The sequence below is a fragment of the Rhodnius prolixus genome, unplaced genomic scaffold, assembly GCF_049639745.1.
Source record: "Rhodnius prolixus isolate KJV_2025 unplaced genomic scaffold, Rpr scaffold_4, whole genome shotgun sequence".
NCBI classification, from domain to species: domain Eukaryota; kingdom Metazoa; phylum Arthropoda; class Insecta; order Hemiptera; family Reduviidae; genus Rhodnius; species Rhodnius prolixus.
Genome location: NW_027411614.1, coordinates 40040364 through 40063153, shown reverse-complemented (window position 1 = coordinate 40063153; position 22790 = coordinate 40040364). Strand labels below are relative to the sequence as shown.

The 22790-nt window shown below is 32.4% G+C and overlaps 1 protein-coding gene and 1 long non-coding RNA gene across 3 annotated transcripts in view; one reads left to right on the top strand and one right to left on the bottom strand.

Annotated features, from left to right (window-relative positions):
- Window positions 1-22790, top strand: part of LOC141455859 (neurotrimin-like) — a 433945-nt gene that overhangs the window by 263966 nt on the left and 147189 nt on the right. For both annotated transcript variants that reach the window (XM_074131299.1, XM_074131298.1), the window contains exon 3: window positions 5993-6100. In XM_074131299.1, the coding sequence (XP_073987400.1) occupies window positions 5993-6100 (108 nt within the window). The remainder of the gene's footprint in view (window positions 1-5992; window positions 6101-22790) is intronic.
- Window positions 16481-19903, bottom strand: LOC141455736 (uncharacterized). The gene is made up of 3 exons (XR_012459420.1): window positions 19517-19903; window positions 18361-18422; window positions 16481-17352 (listed from the first exon to the last, which is right to left on the bottom strand). It is a non-coding gene; the product is annotated as an uncharacterized lncRNA (long non-coding RNA).

The following is a 22790-nucleotide window of genomic DNA, read 5'->3' as shown; positions in this document are numbered from 1 at the left end:
CCCTCTGGAGATAACCACGTACTTTGATATCTCACTTTGAAGTTTTTCCTTTCCTGGTTAAATTACTCCTACTTTGTCCGTACAATATATAACTTATACTATCTGCATTTACAAATACTTTAACTGATTTATTTAATGAGAATTGTAATCTGTATTACTACCCACATTTATAATTTTTATATAAGATATAATTTTCTTTTCTTTCAGCAAGCGATCATTTGCAAAATTTTGATATTGTTTAATCACATATCTTGAGATCTTGGCCCAAAAAAAAAGTGATTCTCTGAAAAAATAGTATGAAGTAATATTTCAAAAATACAAAATTTTAGTTGGCTAAGATTTCAGATCAGGCTAGTTATTGCCAGATAAACATCATCCATATTCTCCAATCGAATGTACAGTTTACAGAACTGATGTTTTTGGCCATTTATTGTTTTACTTTTGATTAGCTTCAAATTCTAAAAAAAAAAATGTAGATATTTAAATAATTAGTTAAGTAAATAAGGAAGTATAAATAGCGAGAAGATAGAAAAAAAAATTAAAAAATTCTTTTGGAAATAGTTTTCGAATTCATTTCTAAAGGAAGTGTCCTTTTTGAAGTGCCCTAGTAACTAAAAAGAAGTTTTTACAAAGAATATGGTTACTAGGATTTACTTTAACGAACTGAATCCTCATTGCACACTTATAGATCTAAAACTTTTATTCGATAAATTTTTTTGAATAATTTTATTTGATAAGTTAGCTCTTTGGAGATTTGGTTTAAAAAAAATAATAAAGATAAAAGAAAGGATAATCACATGGTAAAAAAAATAACTCATCAATTATGTTTAGATAATCACAGAAGTTGGTGAGCAAATGGAGATATATGAATTTTCATGTTTCATTTATTTTTATTTACTTATTCATATCACTTTTCGGCTGTTAAATTAAAACAAAAGGAAAAAAGTTATATTTGGGATTATTGAGTGAGGCTAATTAGTTTTTATACATATTTTAGAACGATTTTCGTTATATTTTTAGGACCAAACTCTTTTTGTATAAGATGTATGTATCATGTTATCAAATTAAAATATGTTTTTATATATGTTCGTTTTCATCTAAACTCAATAAGTCTGGTATTGCAGGAATGATTAAAAACTGAGTACTGGTTCTGTGTGATTAGAATGTTTTAAAAACTAAAAATAACATTTGAATTAAATCAAACATTTCCTCTCTTTAGTTATTAATGATCGTATTTAATGCAATCACACTAAGCTTGAATTAAGCTTAAAGTTTACTGAGGAGATCCGGCAAATTGGCTGAAGCCAAAATCATGTCCAAAAAAAAGAGATCTCTGGATAGACAATCGACAAAAAAGAAGGCTTAGCATATTAAGCTAATTTAGATTATATACAACGAGTAGCTCACTAAGCAGATTCTACGTTTATGAAACCTATTAAAATTAGATCCAAAACAGAATAAAGATTATAGCTTTTGAAAGCTTGCTTGCACAATCTGTTTTTGACAAAGATAACATTTTTAGTAGTACTAGACTTACCTTCAAAGGAAAGGCAATCCATTTGCTTTTGGATTCACCCATTTTCGATCCACATTTCTTGAGTCCAAGCGTGTAATTAATGGCAGCAAAAATGTTTATGAATGTATTATAGGCTCAGTGCGACTATCAGCAATATGTAGGATTAAAGTTGCTGCTTTGGAGAACTTCTTCTTTGCCAAAACTCATAAGAAGTAACGAAATGTGGGAGAAGTCACAAAAGAAAGAATTATGTTTGTCATCATAATTATTGTGTGTAAGATCTGTGAGAAAAAAAATTAAGTAACTTTATCTAAACTTCTATTATTTTCATTAATAATTTACACAAAGAGCATTAATCAATAAATTAGATAACTTGAAAAAAAAATAATAGATTAGTAATAATACAAGGTTTTAGTTGCAGCCTTAGACTTGAATAATGGGAATAGTTGTTGTAAAGTACCTTGTGCCGTACTCAGATAAATGGTGTTGCTAGTAAGCCATGTTCCTTGGTAGAGATAGTGGCAGAGTACTTGTTCTACAGACACTGAGCGAGGACTCTCCTGTCCGCACTGAACGAACAATAGGATAGCCCTTTTGTTCCAGGTCTACTAAGTTGGCTTTCTATTCTACCAAACCTTTAATATATTATTACTTGAAGTAAAAACTAGCCGATCTTTCATGTAATCTTTTACTTTAAGTTTTTTTTTGTATTTATTTAAAAATGTGTAGATAAAGTGTGGAAATAATAAATTTCTGTAATTGGGTTTTTACTAAAAATGAGCATTTTTGAAGCCCTGAATGCAAAAAAACAGGAAAATCTGGAACCCGAAGTTACTTCTCTACACATTTCGGTCTTGAGTTCTGATTGGTTCAAAATGGTCAAGTTTTTCTGCACTCACCTTTCTCTCCAGATTTAGCACTTTCAGACATTCACCTATTCTTATAACTAAAGATCTTTGTGGACTTGAAAACGTTAAAATCAAAGAAGCAGACGTTGTAGGATGTTTTCACAAGTTCAAAAATTGGTCTAGAAGGATGCATAACATTGAATCAGACTGCAAAAAAAAAATAAATGCAATTATAAACTAAAAAAAGAAAGTCCTACTCACCAATTCGAGATCATTTCTCCTTGGTAAGATTGTTAATCTCAGAAATTTCTAGAGTTTCTCCTGACTTTTTTTCATGAAGCTTAATTAGCCATCGATTCCAGTGCAAAATGCTTAGTGCATAATCTTTCTATAAAAACAATCTACATTAAGCTACTTTAAGTTGAATTTATGTTGCTTCCTTTTTATCTTAAACAATATTGTTCACATTTGCTTACCAAAGAGAGCCAGTTAAGTTCTTGAAATACAACATACCATTTTCCTCAAAGCAGATAAACTTTTTTGTTGTTCAGATTCCAAACCCTAATGCCCTATGATTTTCCCATTACCGTTCCTCCTCTGCTCTCATCTTGTGCCATGTTAAGTTCCACTTGCATCAAGTAACATATTGCATAATGTAAAACCAGTTATTACTCTCCATTTTCTCAACATGTCCGCTTATATTTTCCAACGTCCCTAAATCTACATTATTTAATATATATGTATTTCGTAAAGGAAAGTAAACATTCCACATTAAAGGATATAATGTAAATAAGATCCAGAAATAAATATGTGTTGTGTCCTGTAGTAGAAACACTTTGATGTAAAGAAAAAAAACTGAAAGAACGTTATACATATTTTTATTTATACTACGCTGGGTAATAGAATTTTATTTCATTAACCTAAAAAGTCGAATTTCCCTTTGAAGTTACCACCTATTGGGTTCCCCTTGACCATTTTTCATTCTAAATTTATTATTTTTTGTTTGTTTTATTTTTAATAAATCAACGAAATGGTCTTTTATAAATCATGAATAAAAATTAATTGACGATTCAAAATTGTTATCAATATTTATGGCGTATCCATGCATACCATTGCTCAAAATTGAATTCAAACTGTGTAATTTCGTACAACTTTACTTGAACAAATCATCAGTCTTTGCATTAAAAGGACCCTTTTCACTTTTTCCACAGCTTCTTAAGCTACCGTACAAAGTAACAATTACATCTTCACCGATTGTACTGCTGTACTCTCAAATCTCGATCTTATCATATCATCAAGGTAGTCTAATGTCGAAAATCAAGAAATGGAGAATTAAATTTTTTTAGTTTTTTAATAAATCGCTTTACTCGACACTCTCTCTAAACTTCGCTTATCACTTAATAACAAAACACTGCTTTACACCTCTCCTTATTAGACACTGAGACTCGTTGCTTAGCGTTCTAATCTAAACCGTATCCAAATTATCCAATCCATAATTCTTTACTATCACTCCCATCTTGTGTATCCAAGGTATAAGCAGATCTCAATACTCCTTCTCGGCCAAAACTAGTTACCTCAGATTACACGCACTAAGTTCCAAATGCTTTAGCTTCAAAGACGCTCCTAATAAGGAAGCTTTAAGCGTCTGTGATCCCACGACCTCTTGGACAACCCAACGGCTGGATGATTACCATTCAATTATTATATCAAGCCAATGAATTCTCCAGTAAATAAATTTATTTACAGTTGTACATTTCAAATTAAAAACGAAAAATCACATGCAGACAAAACTCATAAAAATAAAAGAATTTGCTAGAAATGTTCTATTCTGACTTTGAGGACTTTAATCTTGTATTTCCGATGAAACTAAAAACAAATGTCATTTTTTAATTATTTCTTTCTGCTAGGACTAATCGGATTTTACAAATGGCTATTTACAATCTATTGAAACCTTTCCGTGTGTGAAAGAAAGACTATTAATGTTAAGCTAGCAATTCTGGATTGCATACATGGTTATTTCGTATATGGAACAGTATGGCGCAGAAGATGTTCGCTAGTTGATGTAGCGTAGAACAGAGTGGGTGTGCATTTTAGCTACCAACCATCATGTTCCTCCAGGACAGGGCCGGTGTTCCGGTCCGTTTGCCACACCATTCTGCCATCAACATAAGCTTTGTCCAATATCTCTTGCTCGCATACACGACCACCCTGCATACAGGCGGATATCAACACTACTAACACGCTTAACAAGTTCTCTTAAATATACTAAGTATTCACTCGTCTGCACAAATGTGCTCATGCACCCACGACAAACGGGAGTTTTAACGGGAATTAACGTTCTCAGTGCGGTCATCTGGGCTAGCCTATTTAATTCCATTAGTGCTGCTCACTTCTCTGTTAATTTGATCCATGTTCATAATTTAAAGGTTACAATAAATTACCTACACTCAACAATAGAGTTAACAACTTAATTAACTAGAAACCACATTTTAGGCTTATTTATTAAAATATTTTTCAAATAAACAAGGAATGTTCTGGTATTCGTATCCTACCACTTCTCTTCAAATAGGTGAAGTTATTTGTGATATCAAATAGGGGAGGTTATTTGTAATAGCACTCCTCTCCAAATAGAGAAATATTCCATTTCTTTTGCGCGGAACATTATGCGTGCCAAATTTGGTCGGAATTAAGGAAAATTAATACGAAACAAATGAATTTATATGTCCAAATATGTATTTATGTTTGTCTATTCTGAGTGGCTGAAGATTGCGTAATTCCTGTTGAAATACGATGTGAATGCTTGCTGGCAAACGTGCGTCGTATTGGTGTGGAATACATAGAGATAAGGAAGTGGGAATGTCAAGGCGTTAGCAGAGTAAAGTTTCCAATATCAGATATTCTAGTCTTACTCGAGTGCAGATTGCAGAACACTCTGAAAGAGCGCCTGTCGTAGGAGTGAGAGATCAGGAAGTGGCAGAGCTTTGCTTCCTCAAACTCAACCTTTCCGCCCACACGCACTGCCACAATTCTCATCCTCATTCCCTGGAGTTCCTTTTTTTTTTGTACTTTCTTTTTTTCCTGGTCCAAACCTTTGTGAAACTTTATTCCACAAGATAAAAGTATTCCAAGTTTTTTTTTTTTTTTTTTTTTTTGTTCAATTTACAGGGTTGAAATAATAAAGTAAAACAACCAGAATTGTCATTTTTTTATAAATTCTGATTATTGCTGTAACAATTCACTTAAAATATATTGGGTTTTAAATTGTAGTTTAAGCTTTTTCTTATGGTCAATTTATGGCAAGGATTTTTAAGTCCTCTTTAAAACTTGGAAGTACCTCTTGCGTCAAGTTGACAAGTTCGAAACCATTTTATACGTTCCCATCTTTTCCTTCTGCTCTGCAGACCTGTTAAATTTTAGAAACCCAATTCTCCTTGTGTAAGAAAACTAAAATGAATGAAATGTTATCTGAATGTTTGCTTGTGAGGGTGTGATTTTGATGAGAATCCTTCAATGAATGAAATACATGTACCAAAATACTTGCAGTTTATTTTATTTTAGCCGTTTCTAAAATAATCTCTACAGTTTTTAGTTTTGTGCATAAAATAATAGATTACGACTCTGTTTACAGATTCCTATGCGAGTGGAGATAAGTTGCCCAGATTCCTGACAGAAGGACGCCACATGAAAGTGGTCCAAAATAACACGTTAACGTTACCTTGCAAAGTGGCAAATATTGGTAAGTCTTTCAATAAGAAATCTTGTTTCCCTATGAGTAATTAAATTCACTAATTATTTCTTCTTTTTAAATTGAGGCTTAGTAATCATTAGTTAGAGGTTATTGGCTTCAGAGTCTTCCGATAGACAGAACGACGATCAACAGGCACTATGCTTGGGGGTAAATCTAAGAAGAACTAGTGCAACAAGAGTTTTTCTCCTCTTGGGAGGCCGTAGTTTCACAATACGGTCTACGTGACATTAATTAAGTAACTAAATGGAAACATAACCTCAATTATTAATTAGGTAACTGGATAAGTACAAAATATCGCAGGGTAATGTAGCTATGATGAATGGAGCTGTCGCACGCCCAGTGTCCAACAAGTGGCTGTTGCAGTTCTCTAAAATTGGGCTACATTAATCTGTTGTGTTTAATTCTCACGTGATTCTATCCTGAGGAATATTTCAATAATTTGCTCTTTGAGCCTGAGAGTCAACTGCTATTAAACTATGTTGAGAGTTAAGTAAATGATTGTGAGAAACAAATTCCCTAACTATTGTGATGATTAGAGGGTTAGATTGAATGATAACGAATAAGAAAAATTATAATTGCTCTAGATGGATATTTAAGAAAATAAATTGCGAACCTTCCATCTAAAGAAATTCAGTATTAATTTATTAATTACGTTTTCAGTGTGGCTGCCAATACTAAAGTAATGATTGCTTAATTTTTTTAAGGCAGGCTTAACGTTTTTTAAACCACTGTTCTGGTGTCGTGATATTTTATTCAATTTTTCCATATCACCACATAAAATCCAAGGCCAAAATGAACAGATGTCTAAAAAATAAAGAATTAAATAAAATTGAGAAACGAAAAATTGTCGCGGCAATGTTTCTAATGCCATACATTGTCAATACTCAGGTTATTTAAGTTTCACTTTTGAGAAACTAAGAAAAGTTTAAAATATTACTAAAATGAAAACTATCATCTTGTCCATTTGGTACATCTTTCTGTTTATAAAGCCTAAAACGAAGTGGTTATTTATTCATGTTATTTTACTTCATTTCCAGTTGGTTATATTTGCTTCCTCAATTTTTGGATGGGAGTAGATGAACCCAAGAATTGTCTTTAACTTAACCGCATCTGTTTTAGATATTATTCTGTAACTGTTTCTGATCCTACGCATTTGAGGAAGCATCCTAATGAAACTGATTGTTAACATATATGGTAATTTCTCTGATTACAATGAAAGTGAGGTAGGAATTTATTGCAACACGGTACTAAACCCTTCTTTCTCTAAATTTTCTGGTAGTTCTGTAGATTTTTTTTTTTTGCAGACAAATCTAAAATATCAAAAATATTTGGTACATTATTAAGTCATCAAGTTTGGGAAGTTCGTAATCATTGAACTTTAGATTTAAGAGGTGTTCATTCTTTTGGTAAGAAAGATTTTGGGTACTTGCTGGGTTGTCGCCTCTAAGTTGATGGGCCAAGTAAGCCTGCTTTCCTTTCTTGGCGTCTTCTAAGGATGTTTTCATTGAAAATAACTGATTGACTTATGTGAAGAACAAACTGACGTATGCGTGAGTCAGCGGAACTTGAAACGAGAGCAAAAATAGGTAGGTTTAAACAAAATAATTTGTGCTGAGTGTTCTTAATGTAAACTCTTAAATATGGGGAGTATTTGTGGAAGCCAGCACGAAATTAAACTGACAGATGAGAAGATTGCAGTTGACAATAGTAGTCAAAACAAAATATCTTGCCTCCAAAATCGGGTGAAAGGGAGCGCACAGCTGGCAGGGTCAGTGGAAAGGATGTTGCGCAGAGATTATGTGACCACGAGGATCCAATGAACCAGGAAAGCCCTGCTTGAGGATGGGGAGCTAAAAAGAGCAAGGAAGTATTAGGGATGAGGCCCATATTTTTTTGAAAGGTCCAGCGGAAGAAGAAGAAAGCATCAAGTTATATTAAGTTACATATTATTCAGTAAATTTCGCCTTAAAATTAAATATAAAGAGAAAAAAAGTTTAAGCGACAGTGTAACTCATAAATTTATAAATAAATTAATTTATAAATCACACTTAGGTTACACAAGTCATAATAAAAGAATAAGAAGATTGTATCCATGTAAAATATGAGATAACGAGGTGTTATATTCGAGAGCCAATATCTGCTGGAGTTGGATGGCCAACAATATACACATGTCAGTATTACTCTAACACACTCAATACACCAGCGAGTGTATCGTCAATATATCTATACACGTGTCGATTTGGGATAGGAGATGTCAATCGGCCTCACCTGGTGCTCTCAATCCAATAATAAAAAGTGGTTTCTGGCTCCATACTAAGCCTATGTTGTTTATTCAATCGGGATATCCAATTCACATATATCTTTTAATGAATACAAATAACTAAAGATTAAAAGTCTTAAAAATTAATTATATTACTGTTTATTTTTCAGCTCGTAAACTTTCTTTCGCTTCTTAACGCTAAATGCCTAGAAAATTGAGTTTGGTTAACTTAAAAGTTGCTTATTCTTAAGATTAGGTTTGTTTGTTCAGTTTTCTCCTCCAAGTTTCTAAGTTTTTCATCTCTTGCAACGTTTTATTCGTGGTAATCTCGGCTTATTTGGAGAATCCCACCTCTTTATCATTGCCTCCTATCTTGCGAGTTATATTAAAACATCGATTTCCTCTAATTTTCCAGAAGCTTGTTTGAACACTCCCGGGTTACAGGTACCTCTCTGTATATACTAGAATGAAGACCTTCTCATTTCCTTCAGATATTTTTATTATCTCAGAAAAATAAGGAAATAATATTTCAGCTGGACCGGAAAAAGAAGATATTAGAGTAAATTATAGTACTAAACTTTCTTTGCAGGAAGTACAAAAGGATCCTTGCAATAAGAACTAGATATGAATTATGGAAATGATTTCCTTTTTTAGAGATCCAAATAACAATAAAGTGTAAAGGCCGTGAAATTTACCGGTGATTTGTGTGAATGAGGTGGAAGCGTTAGATTATTAATTGGGTGAATGGGGTTCTGATAGTTCTGTCTCGTGTCTAGTACCCAGTTCCAGTATCAGCGGGGACGAGTTAATAATGGCTGGTCGCCCTATCTGGCTGTGGTTTTGCTGCGAATGATGTGAATAAGTCTCAGGCGATTATTTTGCCACTAATCTTGTTCATCGCGCTTTATTTTATGGGCACTTTCTCTCTCGTTTCTAATTTCTATATTGTATTTCTGTTTCTAATTTCAGTTTCTATCTGGAAAATGCAAATTTTCAGAGTTTTCTGAACAAAAAATTGTTGGTACTAAATGTGGTTTGCTGAAAGTAGAAAACAGCTGGAATCCCGAAGCTATTTATTAAAACTGTCCGGTAGGACAGTTGTATAAGGGTTGATCGTCAAAAACTGCACGAAAAAGTGTAACGTTGAAAAACACCCAACTTTGACAATTTTTTTATTATTAGAATGACTTTCGGATCATTTTGGTTACCAATAGTATTGCTTATCCTTATTTCTTCCTCTTGCTAGCCCTACTAAAATTAAAATAGAAAAAATTCAGATTGCATCATGAATATGAATAAGAGAGGTTCTGACAAAGTAATCAAAAAATTAACGAAACAAAAAAGTTTATTCAGATTGGATTTTTTTATTTTAACTAAAAAAACTAATTTGTTTGGATTTTTATTTTATGAAAGAGATTTCTTAACTTAATCGTCACTAAACGTCTAATCCATACTGCTTTAATGACCATTTAATTGGGTCAGATCAATCACTGCCATACTTGTCGAAACATGCAGCATTACTGGAGACGTATGATAGCTAATTACCCCATTAAATGTCTTGGTTCATTAATATAACTTCTTAATAATGATTAAGAATGTAAATGTACATTCACCCTAATACCTGTCAGATCTAGGATTACCTCAGGGTAGTGCTCCAGGATTCGAGGTTCAAGTCCAGCTGCCATTCTTTATGTTTTTCTTCACCTAGAGGACAGTTAACTTTCGCAAGAAAGTGCTCACAGTGCCAATGACTTTAGATAATTTAAAAAAAAAAAAATCCTAAGGATTCCAAGTCTTCTAGCGTCGTTCACTACAATTATGAAGAGGTTTGGAACGTTGTTTGCCAGAGTAGAATAACGTTCTAGAATCTTCTAACCCTGTGAGCTAACCTTCAAATATCATTCCACTGCCATCTGTAATTGTAGTAGAAGAAAATGAAGGTTTTTTGATGTATATGTAGAATAGTTCGTTTATGTGACAATGTAAAGTTTTGTAGAGAGGGGCCTCTTAATAACTCATGTTCATACACATCTAACGGCCATCTTTGTGGAGCAAGAAAGAAGGGGACCTTTGAATACATAACATGCGGAAAATGCGTTCAGTAACTGAGATGTTCTAGTTTGTAGCTTTAGTTAGTCTGATGTGTAGATTTACCTGGAGAATAGATTTATGGCAGTGGCAGAGTGAAAATGAGCCTAGAAGTAGAGCTGTGGGTATGCCGCCCATGGGCACCCGGGTGAGAGATATATTCCGTTGACAAGGGCATTCTCACCCCTCTACAAAGTAAGGTTGTTTACTAAAGTTATCATTCAAACAGTTTCATTTATGCCGTACATAGTTCGGTGACTGAGGCACTGATGTCCCCGTACATCCACAAGTACAATTCATAACCTGGCTCTAATTTACATTCCATTTTAATTTAACGCCTCTTCTTTCATTCTACACACTAGGCACTTCCTTTGTATTTCCATATCTTTACTATCTTTCTCTCTAACTCCTCTTTTTGCCAATTTAACACTCCATTAACATCCTTTGCATGCAATGCAGTACTGGCCATATCGTTTCCTAAATACCGGCTAATAACTTTTTAGCTGAACAACAGGAGTGTCCAACATATTTGCGGCCCAGGAATCTATGCATCTCAATAACAGCAAACAAAGTTCAAATATTCCTTTTACTTTTGTCTGTAACAATCAATATCAATGAATTAACATTTTTATATCTTTACTTCTTATAATACATATATAATTCCATCGAGACAAGCACTGTCTGTACCCTCTGTAATTTAAACTGTAAAGAGAGCTTGGAGCACATCCTCTTGGACTGTCCAATACTCGTATATTCACCTCTTAGAAAGCATCATTTATCTAAATATATATTCAATGTAGATAATTCACCAATTTGACTGCTATACTCTCAATCTGCTCAATCCAACAGTTGAACAGTGTGTACCAATACATTATAGAAATACTAAAGTTAAGATCTTTCATAATAAATGAATAATAGTAATAATAGTAATAATAATTAGAAATTTTGATTGAACCTTATTTACTTTCGCTTAAATTTAATTCAAAAGATAAATTAATTTTGTTAATCCTCTTCAATGTATTCAAGTCTGAATATGATGGTAATATTTTAAGTTTGGTCAAAATTAATTTTTTTTTATTTTATTTTATTTATTTTGTAAGTTCAGTTAAGTATTTTATTATTATTTCTCTTTAAGGAACATTAAGAATTGTTTGTAGAGAGACGGTGAACTTCATATTTATTTTATATTATTTAATTTTTTTGTCATTATATATTATTTATTTATGTAAAATATAATTTATTTTTGTAACAGCAGGAATAATTTTATTTGTTTACTGAACACTAACCAGATTGTTAATGAAATTTAATTCACAAACAGAACCCCCTGTAATGTGTAAATACATAAAATACAATATGTTTATCTATCTATCTATCTAATACATGTATAAAAAAAGACAATTTTTTATTTTGTAAGTATGACCCAATATTGAGGTCACGACCCAAACATTGAGAAATGCTACTCTTGATTTATAAAGGTTTTATTGAAGATGCACCTCATTTTCTTTGCAGCTTGGACCATAAGCGCTTTATCCCAGAATATTAATGTGTTTATTTTATGGTATATATAAAAATTGAAAATTTGTACATATTTGAAAGTTAGCAACTGCTCATTTAATTTTTTTTGATTGCTCTAATCCTCCAGTTTAAAATCTCTACTACAATGATGGACAACCCAACCTTTCGGCTAAGCCCCCTGCTAGCCTGGGCAACATTCCTCCAATACAAGATCTTCTCCTGATTCTTCTTTATCGGCACCTTGTTTTATTTTCATTTCTTGATTACAATTCTTTTTTTATGAACATCTTTGAAGAAAGCATGTAAAAAATACTCTCCAGCTTTTAAATCAAAAACTTCTTTATATTTGATACCACTTTTTTCATTTTCCTTGTCGAGTTACATCCATTAGTGTTTTTACAATCGTACCTTCATATATTTTTCTGAAATTCATTTTTATCTTCTTTACGATTTATTTAATTATTAATGCTATTGAATTACTTATTCTTCCACTGACTTATAATACAATAAGTTTATCTTATATACTTATTTCATCTTCTTTTTTTTTGAGAAATATTTATTACTTACATTACTCAGAATAGCACATTTTTTAAACATTATAATCTACAACAAACGAATCTTTCAAACTAATATTTTTGAATGTTTTACTATCAGAACAATCTAGCAGCAGGTAGCAGGCACAACACCAACTTTTATTTTACTTTTTTGATTTTAAATTAAGTGTAGATCAATTTTGAAATATTTTGGTCACCTCAAGAAGCTAAGCTCAAATTTGATACTGAGCTTGCTCAAAGAGATCCTATAAAAATTTATCGGTAAAAGTTTCTCCACTAAAGTTCAATCTAACAAAATCAAATTTAAGTTTTTTGAACTTTTCTTAAACATGGCTTCTAGTGTCATCTTAAGGAATCTAATTATTGCTTGTAAATAGAGTTACTTTATTTTTAAATGAATTTTTCCGGAATAAGAATATCCCTCACTAAGGGATTGTGAGGTTTTGTTAGATCCTCTTACAGCAGGCATGTGTGTGCTTTTTTTCCATTAGAATTCTCTAATAGGACATCGTGTCTCATGCTCGTTTAGTGCTTGGAAGAGGAGTTAATTTAAGTCAGCGTAATGGAAAGAGGTAATGCGATAGAATAAGGAACTATGTTATAATAGTACGGCCAAGTTTTGAGAGCACAATATTCTCACTTTGGGCAAGATGTCGGTGCTTAGTTCTACAAGACTTCCTCTCTACAAGTCTTTCGCTTGAGAGCCAGTCCAAACAGACTGGGGGCCAAACCTTCGCAGAAAGGCTTATATTTATAGATGTGTACACCTCCTTCTTCTTGTTTCCATCGTGCGCCACAGAACTACCCCTCTCTCTCTCTCTGTTCCTGGACTAAACCAGTTTCACTGTACTACTAGTAGAAACTTGGGCCTGTAGTTTACTTCTACACACTTACCCACCGGCTTACACAGTTTACAGTATTACACACACCATATCGTCATTCTTTAACAGCTGGGGGTCTGTATACCACATTTAACAAATGTAACCAAGGGTTGCCGCCTCCTTATTGGCTTTACCCCCTTCACTACCAAACACATTTAGCCTCTTTATAGTCCATAGTATCTCCTCCCTACTCCAGTATTTACTACATTATATAAGAACCATATCTCAGGGCTTTACCCGAGGGTTGTGCACCCACTCCAGTCCGATCACTTCACCCTCTCCAAATAGCAACATTAATTACATAACATCTAACCAACATTACACAATAGGTTACACTGAGGGAAGAAGATTGAATGAGTGAACCATAAAGATAGAGCAACCTCCTGAGGACCGATGCCTTCAGAATAATTAATTAATTCCATAATGTAATTAATTTTCTGAAACTTTCATTATTGTTTAATAAATATCTAACTTTCATTAAAAGAGAAATTAAGTTTTTCTTATGGTGGACTGAGTGGACCCCAGGTGCAACTAGAGGATTGATGTACACTACCGCTAATTGTACCGAGAATTTTTTATCGTCCGGAGTTAATGATCTAATAATTTGTAGTATTAGGGGAGAAATGCCAGCTTACATATCAAACCAGCCGGCTCCTGTAGTAAAGGATGGTCAAATTAAGAAGAAATGACAAGAGTCTGCACAGTAAACGTTATTTCCCATTAACTTCTTAAAAACCTTGAGTACACTAAAGGGACTCTGTGAGAAACTCAGTTCAGCTCTGGTTCACTCATTTTTTTTTTTTTTTTTTTTTTAATTTTTGGGGGCCTCACCGTTTAAGCACTTAAAGTACCTTCCATTAAAATGACAGATTTATTGCTTTACCGTTTACATAACTACTTCCATTGCTGATTTCAACCTATTCACTTAGGTCTTGCCTGCTGCTGATTTGTTCATTCCAGGCCATAAGAATTTGTCTTTTGGTTTTTTAATTACCGACCAGCTTTTCCGATCAAGGATATTACAGATAAACAGTCCAGCACTGCTAATTGCAAATTGTAGAGATTAATGGAGTTGTTAATTGAAGGGAATTCTTTAATTAGTTCTCCTCAATAATAAAAACTCTCATCCTTCATACATGTATAATCATGTCCACGCTGTTACTTATTTTTTTATATTAATATTTCGGCCGGTGCAGTTAATGAGAAGTCTTATTTAAGGTTATTTTGATTTGTTTTTCGATAAAAAAAAAAGGAATATATACGTTTGTGAGAGAAAAATGATAACAGCTGATTGAAATAATAATTTTATGCACGATACAGAATTATAGTTCACCTCGCAGGTAATACACCTATCTTATATTTATTTATAAATACACATTTTTAATTAGAGTTAATTAATTTAAATTAATAACAATTCTATTTCAAATTATTATATTATTTTACGTTGTTATTACATTGTTATCGTTCTACATATAATTATTATTTCCACCAATAATTCACGAACTATGTAGTTCTAATCTGCTTTGTAAATTTATTATATACATTTTGTTTTTCTCAACTTTACAAATATATTAAGTTTTTTCTGTGTTAAAATAATAATTATCTACTTAATTAATTTTTAATTTAATATATTAAAGCTCTCTGAAGCTTAAACAATAATTAACATTATTTATGCTTCAACATATTATAGTGACAATAATTACAGTATGTGTAAAATTAAAAAAAAAGAGAAGAGTTTAATTACTTTTTTAACAATAAAAAGGAACCTTTACATTAAAAATGGAGAGTTAATTTTAAAATACAGAAACAACTTCTTTTTTTTTAATAGCTGTGTGGTCTGAAAGTGATTCTAAATATATTTTTAAAAACTTGAACTTTATTTAATGAAATGAAGCTTACCAATCACAATTGAGAAAAAGAAATAATCCAACTAATAGAAAATAGTATTCTAAATATGCTCCACATATCATTGCCCACATTGTATTCTCAATGAAGTTTAAAATACATAGTTTGTGGAGGTGAACAGTTTCCCTGGTAAATTATGTCTCAGTTAAACTTTCTAGACGATATTAAATCGCGTCCCAACTGGGGAAACTGAATGAGTTAGCTTAACTGTATGCACATCATGCGCCAATCTCATACAACAACAACCGCAATCCGTTCTTATAAACTAGCTGCTTTCAACACTTCTAATCTGTCAAGATCGCAATTTTGAATAGTCTCTGCTAGTCCTCTAAATAACCATTCTTTTTAGCTTATATTAATTTTGTTAAAGTTTAACAATCGTATCTCGGTTTTGATATTCTTACATTAGAAAATATTTTTTCTTTTAGGAAATTGCTTGTTTTACATAATAATGCTAGTTTCTTTCTAGATTAATCTATGATTTCTCTCTCAGTTGAGTAAAAAGTTGCTCAATAAAATTAAAGAAACTTTGATTTCTTTTTTTGTTATTTACCGGTTCTGAATGTTCGCCATTCCCAGAATGTCCTACATATGAAGCGCAGTTGTAATATTAAAATAAAATCTTTGAATGGAAAATTTTCAAAAATTTTTTAAAGAATGAAGTTGAAATTTAAGTTAATCAATCATTTATTATTTAATATGAAGAAAGCTATGAAAATAACAAAGTGAAAAAGGGGTATAAGTGGGAGACTCGGCAATATTGTCACCATGGAGATTTGCTTTGAACTTTACCTTTCACTTTCAGAAGGTTAACAATCCTTGATGTAGGAGCCATTGTACTGACGGGTTAAGGTGGATACACAGTAAGTGAACAGCGCGCGTGAGAGTGTGCAACAGCGGAAGATGAGAGAACTTAAGCTGTTTCAAAGAGACGGAGGGAAGTCTCTACTTCTTCAGCTACCGTTTCCTACTTCATCCTACCGCTGCCATCTTCTTTGGCTCTGCCTCTCCGGCCTTAAAAAGACTGGTACTGAGTGGTTTTTAAATGATCAGAAAACAAAGGAACACAAAGTACAAATAAGTACTACTTTTTTTTTTCAAATTTAGTTTTTGTTCTTTTCGTTGTACTTAACAAAATAAACACTTATTAAGAAATTAAAAATGTAATTCGTAAAAATGTTATTCTCGTTTTTCAGACATTAAGGAAAATATTGTCTTATGTGTTTCGAGTTTCGCCTCAACTATGTGAAGAAATTGATGCCGTTTCAGTAACTTGATTAAAATTTTTGAATATAGACTTGAAAAGGTTTGTTTTGGTTAATAATATTTTTGTATTTATTTTATTTTATATTTCCACGACTGTCAGTAGTATAGAAATGCCGTAGAGGAAAGGTTCTTGGGAGACCTTAACTTGATTGGTATTGAAGAAAAAATCAGATAATTCTTGGCAGTTGTGTTTGTGATAGTCTGCAGAGAGAAAATCGTGCACGAGGCTATCCACAATTCTGTCCAAGTTTAGTAAAGGGCTTAGTTCCAGCCAAAGTTGTCATATCTGCAGACGGAAACCCTTGAAATTCTGGAAAACTTACTTTTTTACTAATTTTAACATCCTAATTTAAGTCAGGACTGAAGCGTCTCTAAAGCTCCTTAAAAATGTGGGAATTCATTATTCGCTTCTGTTTAACCATACCTAAATACTTATGGAGGAAAAAATAGTGTACATTTTTTTTCTAGAGTACATTTTTCAAAAGAATAATTAGCCAAAAAAGTCTTAATGGAAGAACGTAGAAGTGGTATGTGGGCGTGTAATTGAGCGTGGTCTACCTCTAACTCCCTTCGGTTCTATTGGGTTCCCCCTCACAAAAAGCCTAACGGCTGTTGAGTGTGCGGCAACTTATTAAAAAACTAGATAGACCGAATCCTTTCTATAATAACCTATCAGGTAAATCTTGGATTCCGGAACCGTCGACCTTATCATTGCTGTCTTCTCCTAGTTATGAGCAAATCTCTTTTAACTGAAAGACTTAGTTCATTTTTCTAGAAATAAAAAACAAAAATTATTATAATTAAATCTTTAAACGAATCTTGACTAAAAAATCAGCATAAAAATGACGAACAACTAAAAGTGAAAATGAAAATTCATGAAAATGGCACTTATTAAAGGAGACGAAGGACTTAATGAAAACACTAGGAATTCTGATTATATTGCAGCTGTTGTGGCTTGCATCTGTCATCATCCAGACAGATGGAGCTGAAACAAGGATCGCTTAGAAATTATTTAAATTTGATTCTAAACTAAATTCCAGTTATAAATCAAATAATAGATTTAGTAAATTCTCAGTTTACAAGTTTACTTTAATTTACTTTTTAATAAACCTTAAATTTTATCAAATAAATAAATTAATGGAATAATTAATAGTCAAATATTCAATTTTATTCACTATATGCGACCCATAAAAGTTGATATAAACAACAAAACTAAAACTCAAGCAAAAATGAGAAGGAAAAGGAAGACTGGCAAACATTACTGGCAGCGCTATCTGGAATTTTTATTAAAAAAATGGAACACTACAAGAGATAGTATTACTCTGTGCAAACCTCTTCAAGTTTATTAAAATTTTCCTTTAGTTAAATATATGATAAGTTCATCAAGTTTCCCTTTGAAATTTATTTAACTTAAATAAGATATTGTTTAAAGAGTTTATTGCATAAAAGCATAAAGCTAGACATTTTAAATTTGACAAACAATGCATCCAATTATTTTTATTTTTTAATAAAACTACATGAATTTTAAAGTTTCCTAACTTTTTGTGAGAAAAATCTCATCACCACATGAATAAGCCTGAGCAGATACTGCTAAGATTCTCTGTCAGCACAAAAGTTGCCGTCTCTTCTCCTAACTTCACCGTAAATCGACTTATATGAAAGTAAATTCATAAGAAAAAATTGTAAAAAAAAAAGCAATTCTTGGCATCTTAAAGCTCAAAATCATAATTCGAAGTGTCGAGACCGTGGGGCTTTTTATAAAAATTTGAAAATTCTTACCTTAAAAAGATTGTTAAAGAATAATCCAGCTCAAAGTAATTCATGCTCCTCCAAATTCAAAGCTGCAATCGTAGTAAATCTTTCATCAGAATTTGAAAGTTGCAGCCTAACTTCTAAACTTATCTGTAGCTAGAATGATGCAATATTATTATAAATTTTTGTCAAGCGGGATTAAAACCTCGCCAAATTGTAATTGTAATGGATCAACCACCAATTTCTTCTGATTAACAAATGATTTTGTGTTTTTAGGTTCTAATAACTGGGAACATATTTTCAAGTTGCATTGGAGGCGGACCTTATAAAATTAATAAGGTGTTTTCCACTGATAAAAGAAAAGAATAATCCATGAGCTAAGTTAGAGTAAAGAGAAGGAGATAAATCAAATCATTCGCTTTAAGGGTTCTTGATTGGGGTTTAATCCGATCAAAAATGACTCCTTAACAGTTCAGAAGTGTTAAGCTGCATTAAGAGTTTTCTTATGGTCCCGAAATGTGAAGTATGCTACAGGGAGCCTATTGAGTCAAAACTGGACTAATGATCTGGTCAAGGGAAAAGAGTGGAATCACGACGATCAATGGGAAATTGTTAAAGTATTGGAGTCATTCAGCCTTCACACATTACCATAAGGAGGATGATAATTTTACGGTTAAGTTTTAGTTTCCAATATTAAATTTCTTATAGCTGAATTTCAGAAATTATTGATTGTGACATTAGTACTTCATTGCTGGTACAGTGGATTTCTAAATGTCCGCAGGAAATTATTGGATTGTGGTTGAAGTTGCAATATTGAAGTTTTTTTCTGAGGGTCACTCAATTACAAAGAATGGTTTTACCAACAGTATATTACGTTTAAAGAACTCTAAAACAGACTTTAAAAAAACTAAAAAATAAAAAGAAGTTAGGTTGATAACAATTTTATACATCATGCCTTTTTAATTGGCATGGCCATCAGTGTTCTGATTGTATTCATCAATATGAATGATTAAAAATTACGGAGCGTGGTGGGATTTTAATCCCAGCTAATAGAGTAATAATTTAATGTAAATAAGTGATTATATTAAATTAAACATGTAAAGAAGGAGATGGATGTAAATAACAGAAAAGAAAGCAAAAACAAGAAGATTAAGTTAAATATTAGAGAGCGGCAGTAAAATACCTCTTGTTGTAAAGTGACACATCAGTGTTGGAAGTGATGATATGATGATTGCGAGCGAACTGTTGCTGCCAGAGAGCGCCATACTAGCAACGATTCTCATCCGTTCGTTGCTCATTCCACAAACTCTGGTTCATTTTTTTAATCAACACTCGCCCTAAACTCTCTCTACCTGCGATACGGGTTAACTTGCCTCCTGGTCTCCTGACTGGGCACTTGGTGCAAAATGAGCCGGCGTTGGTAACCAAAACCATATCATGTCCTCCCACTCCACACATTTATCCCTGCCAGGACATAGGTGAGGTGTGAGCGATGGTAGAGAATTACGCGGGAATTTTAATTAAGAAACATAAATCCCTAAACTCGGCAACTACCCGTGGTCATATTTCCACGTAGCAGCTTTAATAAAATTCAGTAATTAAATGTGGACCTCTCTGCGAAAGAGAAGAGAGGATACTTGCTCTCTCACTCTCTGTCCCCTTACTGCAACAGTATTTACTTAATTTAGACCAAACTCTTAACGACCTTCTCAACCAAAACCATCAACCCTATCCCAAAAAACTTGGGACTTCTTCCTCTCGTCTTGCTGTCTCTTAGATTGCTAACCAGGGATATATTTTATAAAAGTAGGAAGCCCTGGTTGGCCCCACTAGAGCGTATAAAATTACCATCATCTTTACACGGTAAGTTTAATTATTTGGGGCATCTTCCCCTTCACTCCTTAGAGACCTAACAAATAATAATTGTAACTACATGGAAGTATCATTTTCATTGTAATAATTTTCCACTTTGTTCATTCTATTAGTGTTGACCTTATAAAGCAAGCCTTTAAACTGCTTCATAATTTTGTTGACCAGTTTTTAAGGTTATTGATTTCTCAATGGCAGTAAAACGCTCGAACTTGCTGTGAAATAATTCTCAAGATAGAATGCTTATTCCTCTGACATGCATCTCTCTTTTGAGGAGTATTTTTGGCAGACAATAGTTTATATTATAGATCTGCCAAGAAAGTGAAGATATCTAGAAAATTTAATCTAATTTAGCATCTAATGAAATCATATTTTTTTGAAAGTTCACAGGAAAATTTTATCAAAGCAAAAACATTTTATAAAAATTCAATTATAATTTTCTACTTGCAATATCATTGAATTAATTAGTATTAAATAAGTTAATTAATTTATAGATTTGAAAGTGATAACATTTACATACTCATATAAATTATGAATATTAAACCTAATATAATTATCCCACACAATACTACATAATATTTGAGGATTCCTACACACCATATTGATGTAATGATTTCAGTATCTCTTTAATTATATCGTGTGTTCCAATACTGTTATATTGTTTACAATATTTATAACATTATACAATTATTTGGTAACAAAGGAGACTTTTGATAATATAATATACAGCTAAATGGAGGTAACAACACAGGTTTTTCTTTGTTTAGAAGTATTAAATATTATTATTATTATTTATTTATTTATTAAAGGCCTGGTGCTTTTTTCACTGCCAGCTCTCGCTGCAGAGAACACTGTCCATCACACAGAGTTGTAAGAAGCTCCTAAGGAAGAGAAAATCTAAGTGTCAGTAATTATATTCGAACCCAGAATTTTAACCTCATTGGAATCCAGTGTACGCTAACCACTTTGCTAATCCCTAATCCCTGCTAATCAATATTTTATTTAAAGGCATCAGCTCGAATGGTTAATGAGACATTTACGGAAAATGGAAAAAAAAAATCAAGATTTTACAATTTCAGTTAGGCAATATTGTATTTAAAGGCAGAATATTATTTAATATTTTAAAAGAGCTCATAAGTCACTTTAGAAGAGGATAGGGTAACCACTTACCTTCCTCAGAAGTGTCCTTCACGGTTAAAAACCCTAAAGTGCGAAACTGTTTCAAATAAATAGTCCAAAAAAAAAAAAAGAGAGAAGATCTATGTAAAAGCTGATTGTCGAATTCTCTTGTGGGACCTTATGCCAAATATTAAATTTGAAATGCTGTGATTTTTTGTTTTAGAGTAATTTAAAGTTACGTTTTCATAGTCGGAGAACAGCCAGGTGAAAAATTCGTAAATCTAAACGATGATAATACTTCATATTCCACTCTTACGAAAGATAAAATTAGAGTTAAGATCTAGTAAATTCAGAATGTAAGTCGGATGGCAGTGCCTGGACTATATACTAAGAAATAAACTATAGATAATTTCCCCACCTCCCTTCTGAGTTTACAGGTCATCTACCAAATAAATTTTCCTTCATAAATCTTCTCGCAAAAAGCTATTGTTGCTTAGATTTAATGTACAGCCTTGATTCCTCTTTTATTCTTTCCTTCAAGGCTCTTGAAATGCAATTCACTTATGCTTACAACTGGTGACAGAAATCCACAGACTGCTCAATGGCAATCCTTTGCATTATTGGCATTGCGTTTGCTTCAGTTATAGGGTTAAGTGACCTTTGAAACGTTGCAAAACTGATAGCCTAAGAGGGGGTAACTGATAACCTCACTCTAAGTGGCAGATAACAAAGGTCAATAAGAACGTAGCCTTAATTATTAAGTTAGTAGATTCTAGAATTTAATTTCTCTTTATAAGATAAATGAAAATGATTTAGAGATAATAAAGAAATGGTTGAAGTAGTTTTACGTAATTAAAATAGGTACTTTCAATGAATTTCTCTGACAAGCTAGTAGGAACATCCGGGATTGAGAATGTTTTGTCTAGTTTTCAAATGTTGTCGGGAGACATGATTCTGTCTGCAGATAACCATCTGCTTACATCTCAGACTCCGTTATATTTACTCCACCGACTGGACTTGTATAATTACCGTTTCTCTAAGCCTTGGAGTTAGTTATCAATTGAAAATTATTCAGATAAGTTCTAAACAGAAAGTTTGGCATTAGTAAAGATATTTTAAATATTTTAATTTACTTCAGTGGATTTCGTAATAGAAGTATTTATACTTTAATATTAAATGATATCTCTTAATTTTAATTTAAACACAACTTCTTCAGATATCTAGAATTCCTTTTTAAACAATTCTTGGGAAGAATAAATTTATAATGGTAAAAACTAAGCCTTCCGGCATTTAGAGGAGCAAGCATTCCAATGATATTTAAACAATGAGGCGAAGAGCATTACGATTTGACGAAAACGTTATTTATTTGTACAGGTCATTTTAAAATCTAAGAAATAGTCTTGAAAAGAACAGATGCTGTGCCAGGATCAGAGTTTAATGAAAGATTCACGGCAAAATCGGTGATTTAA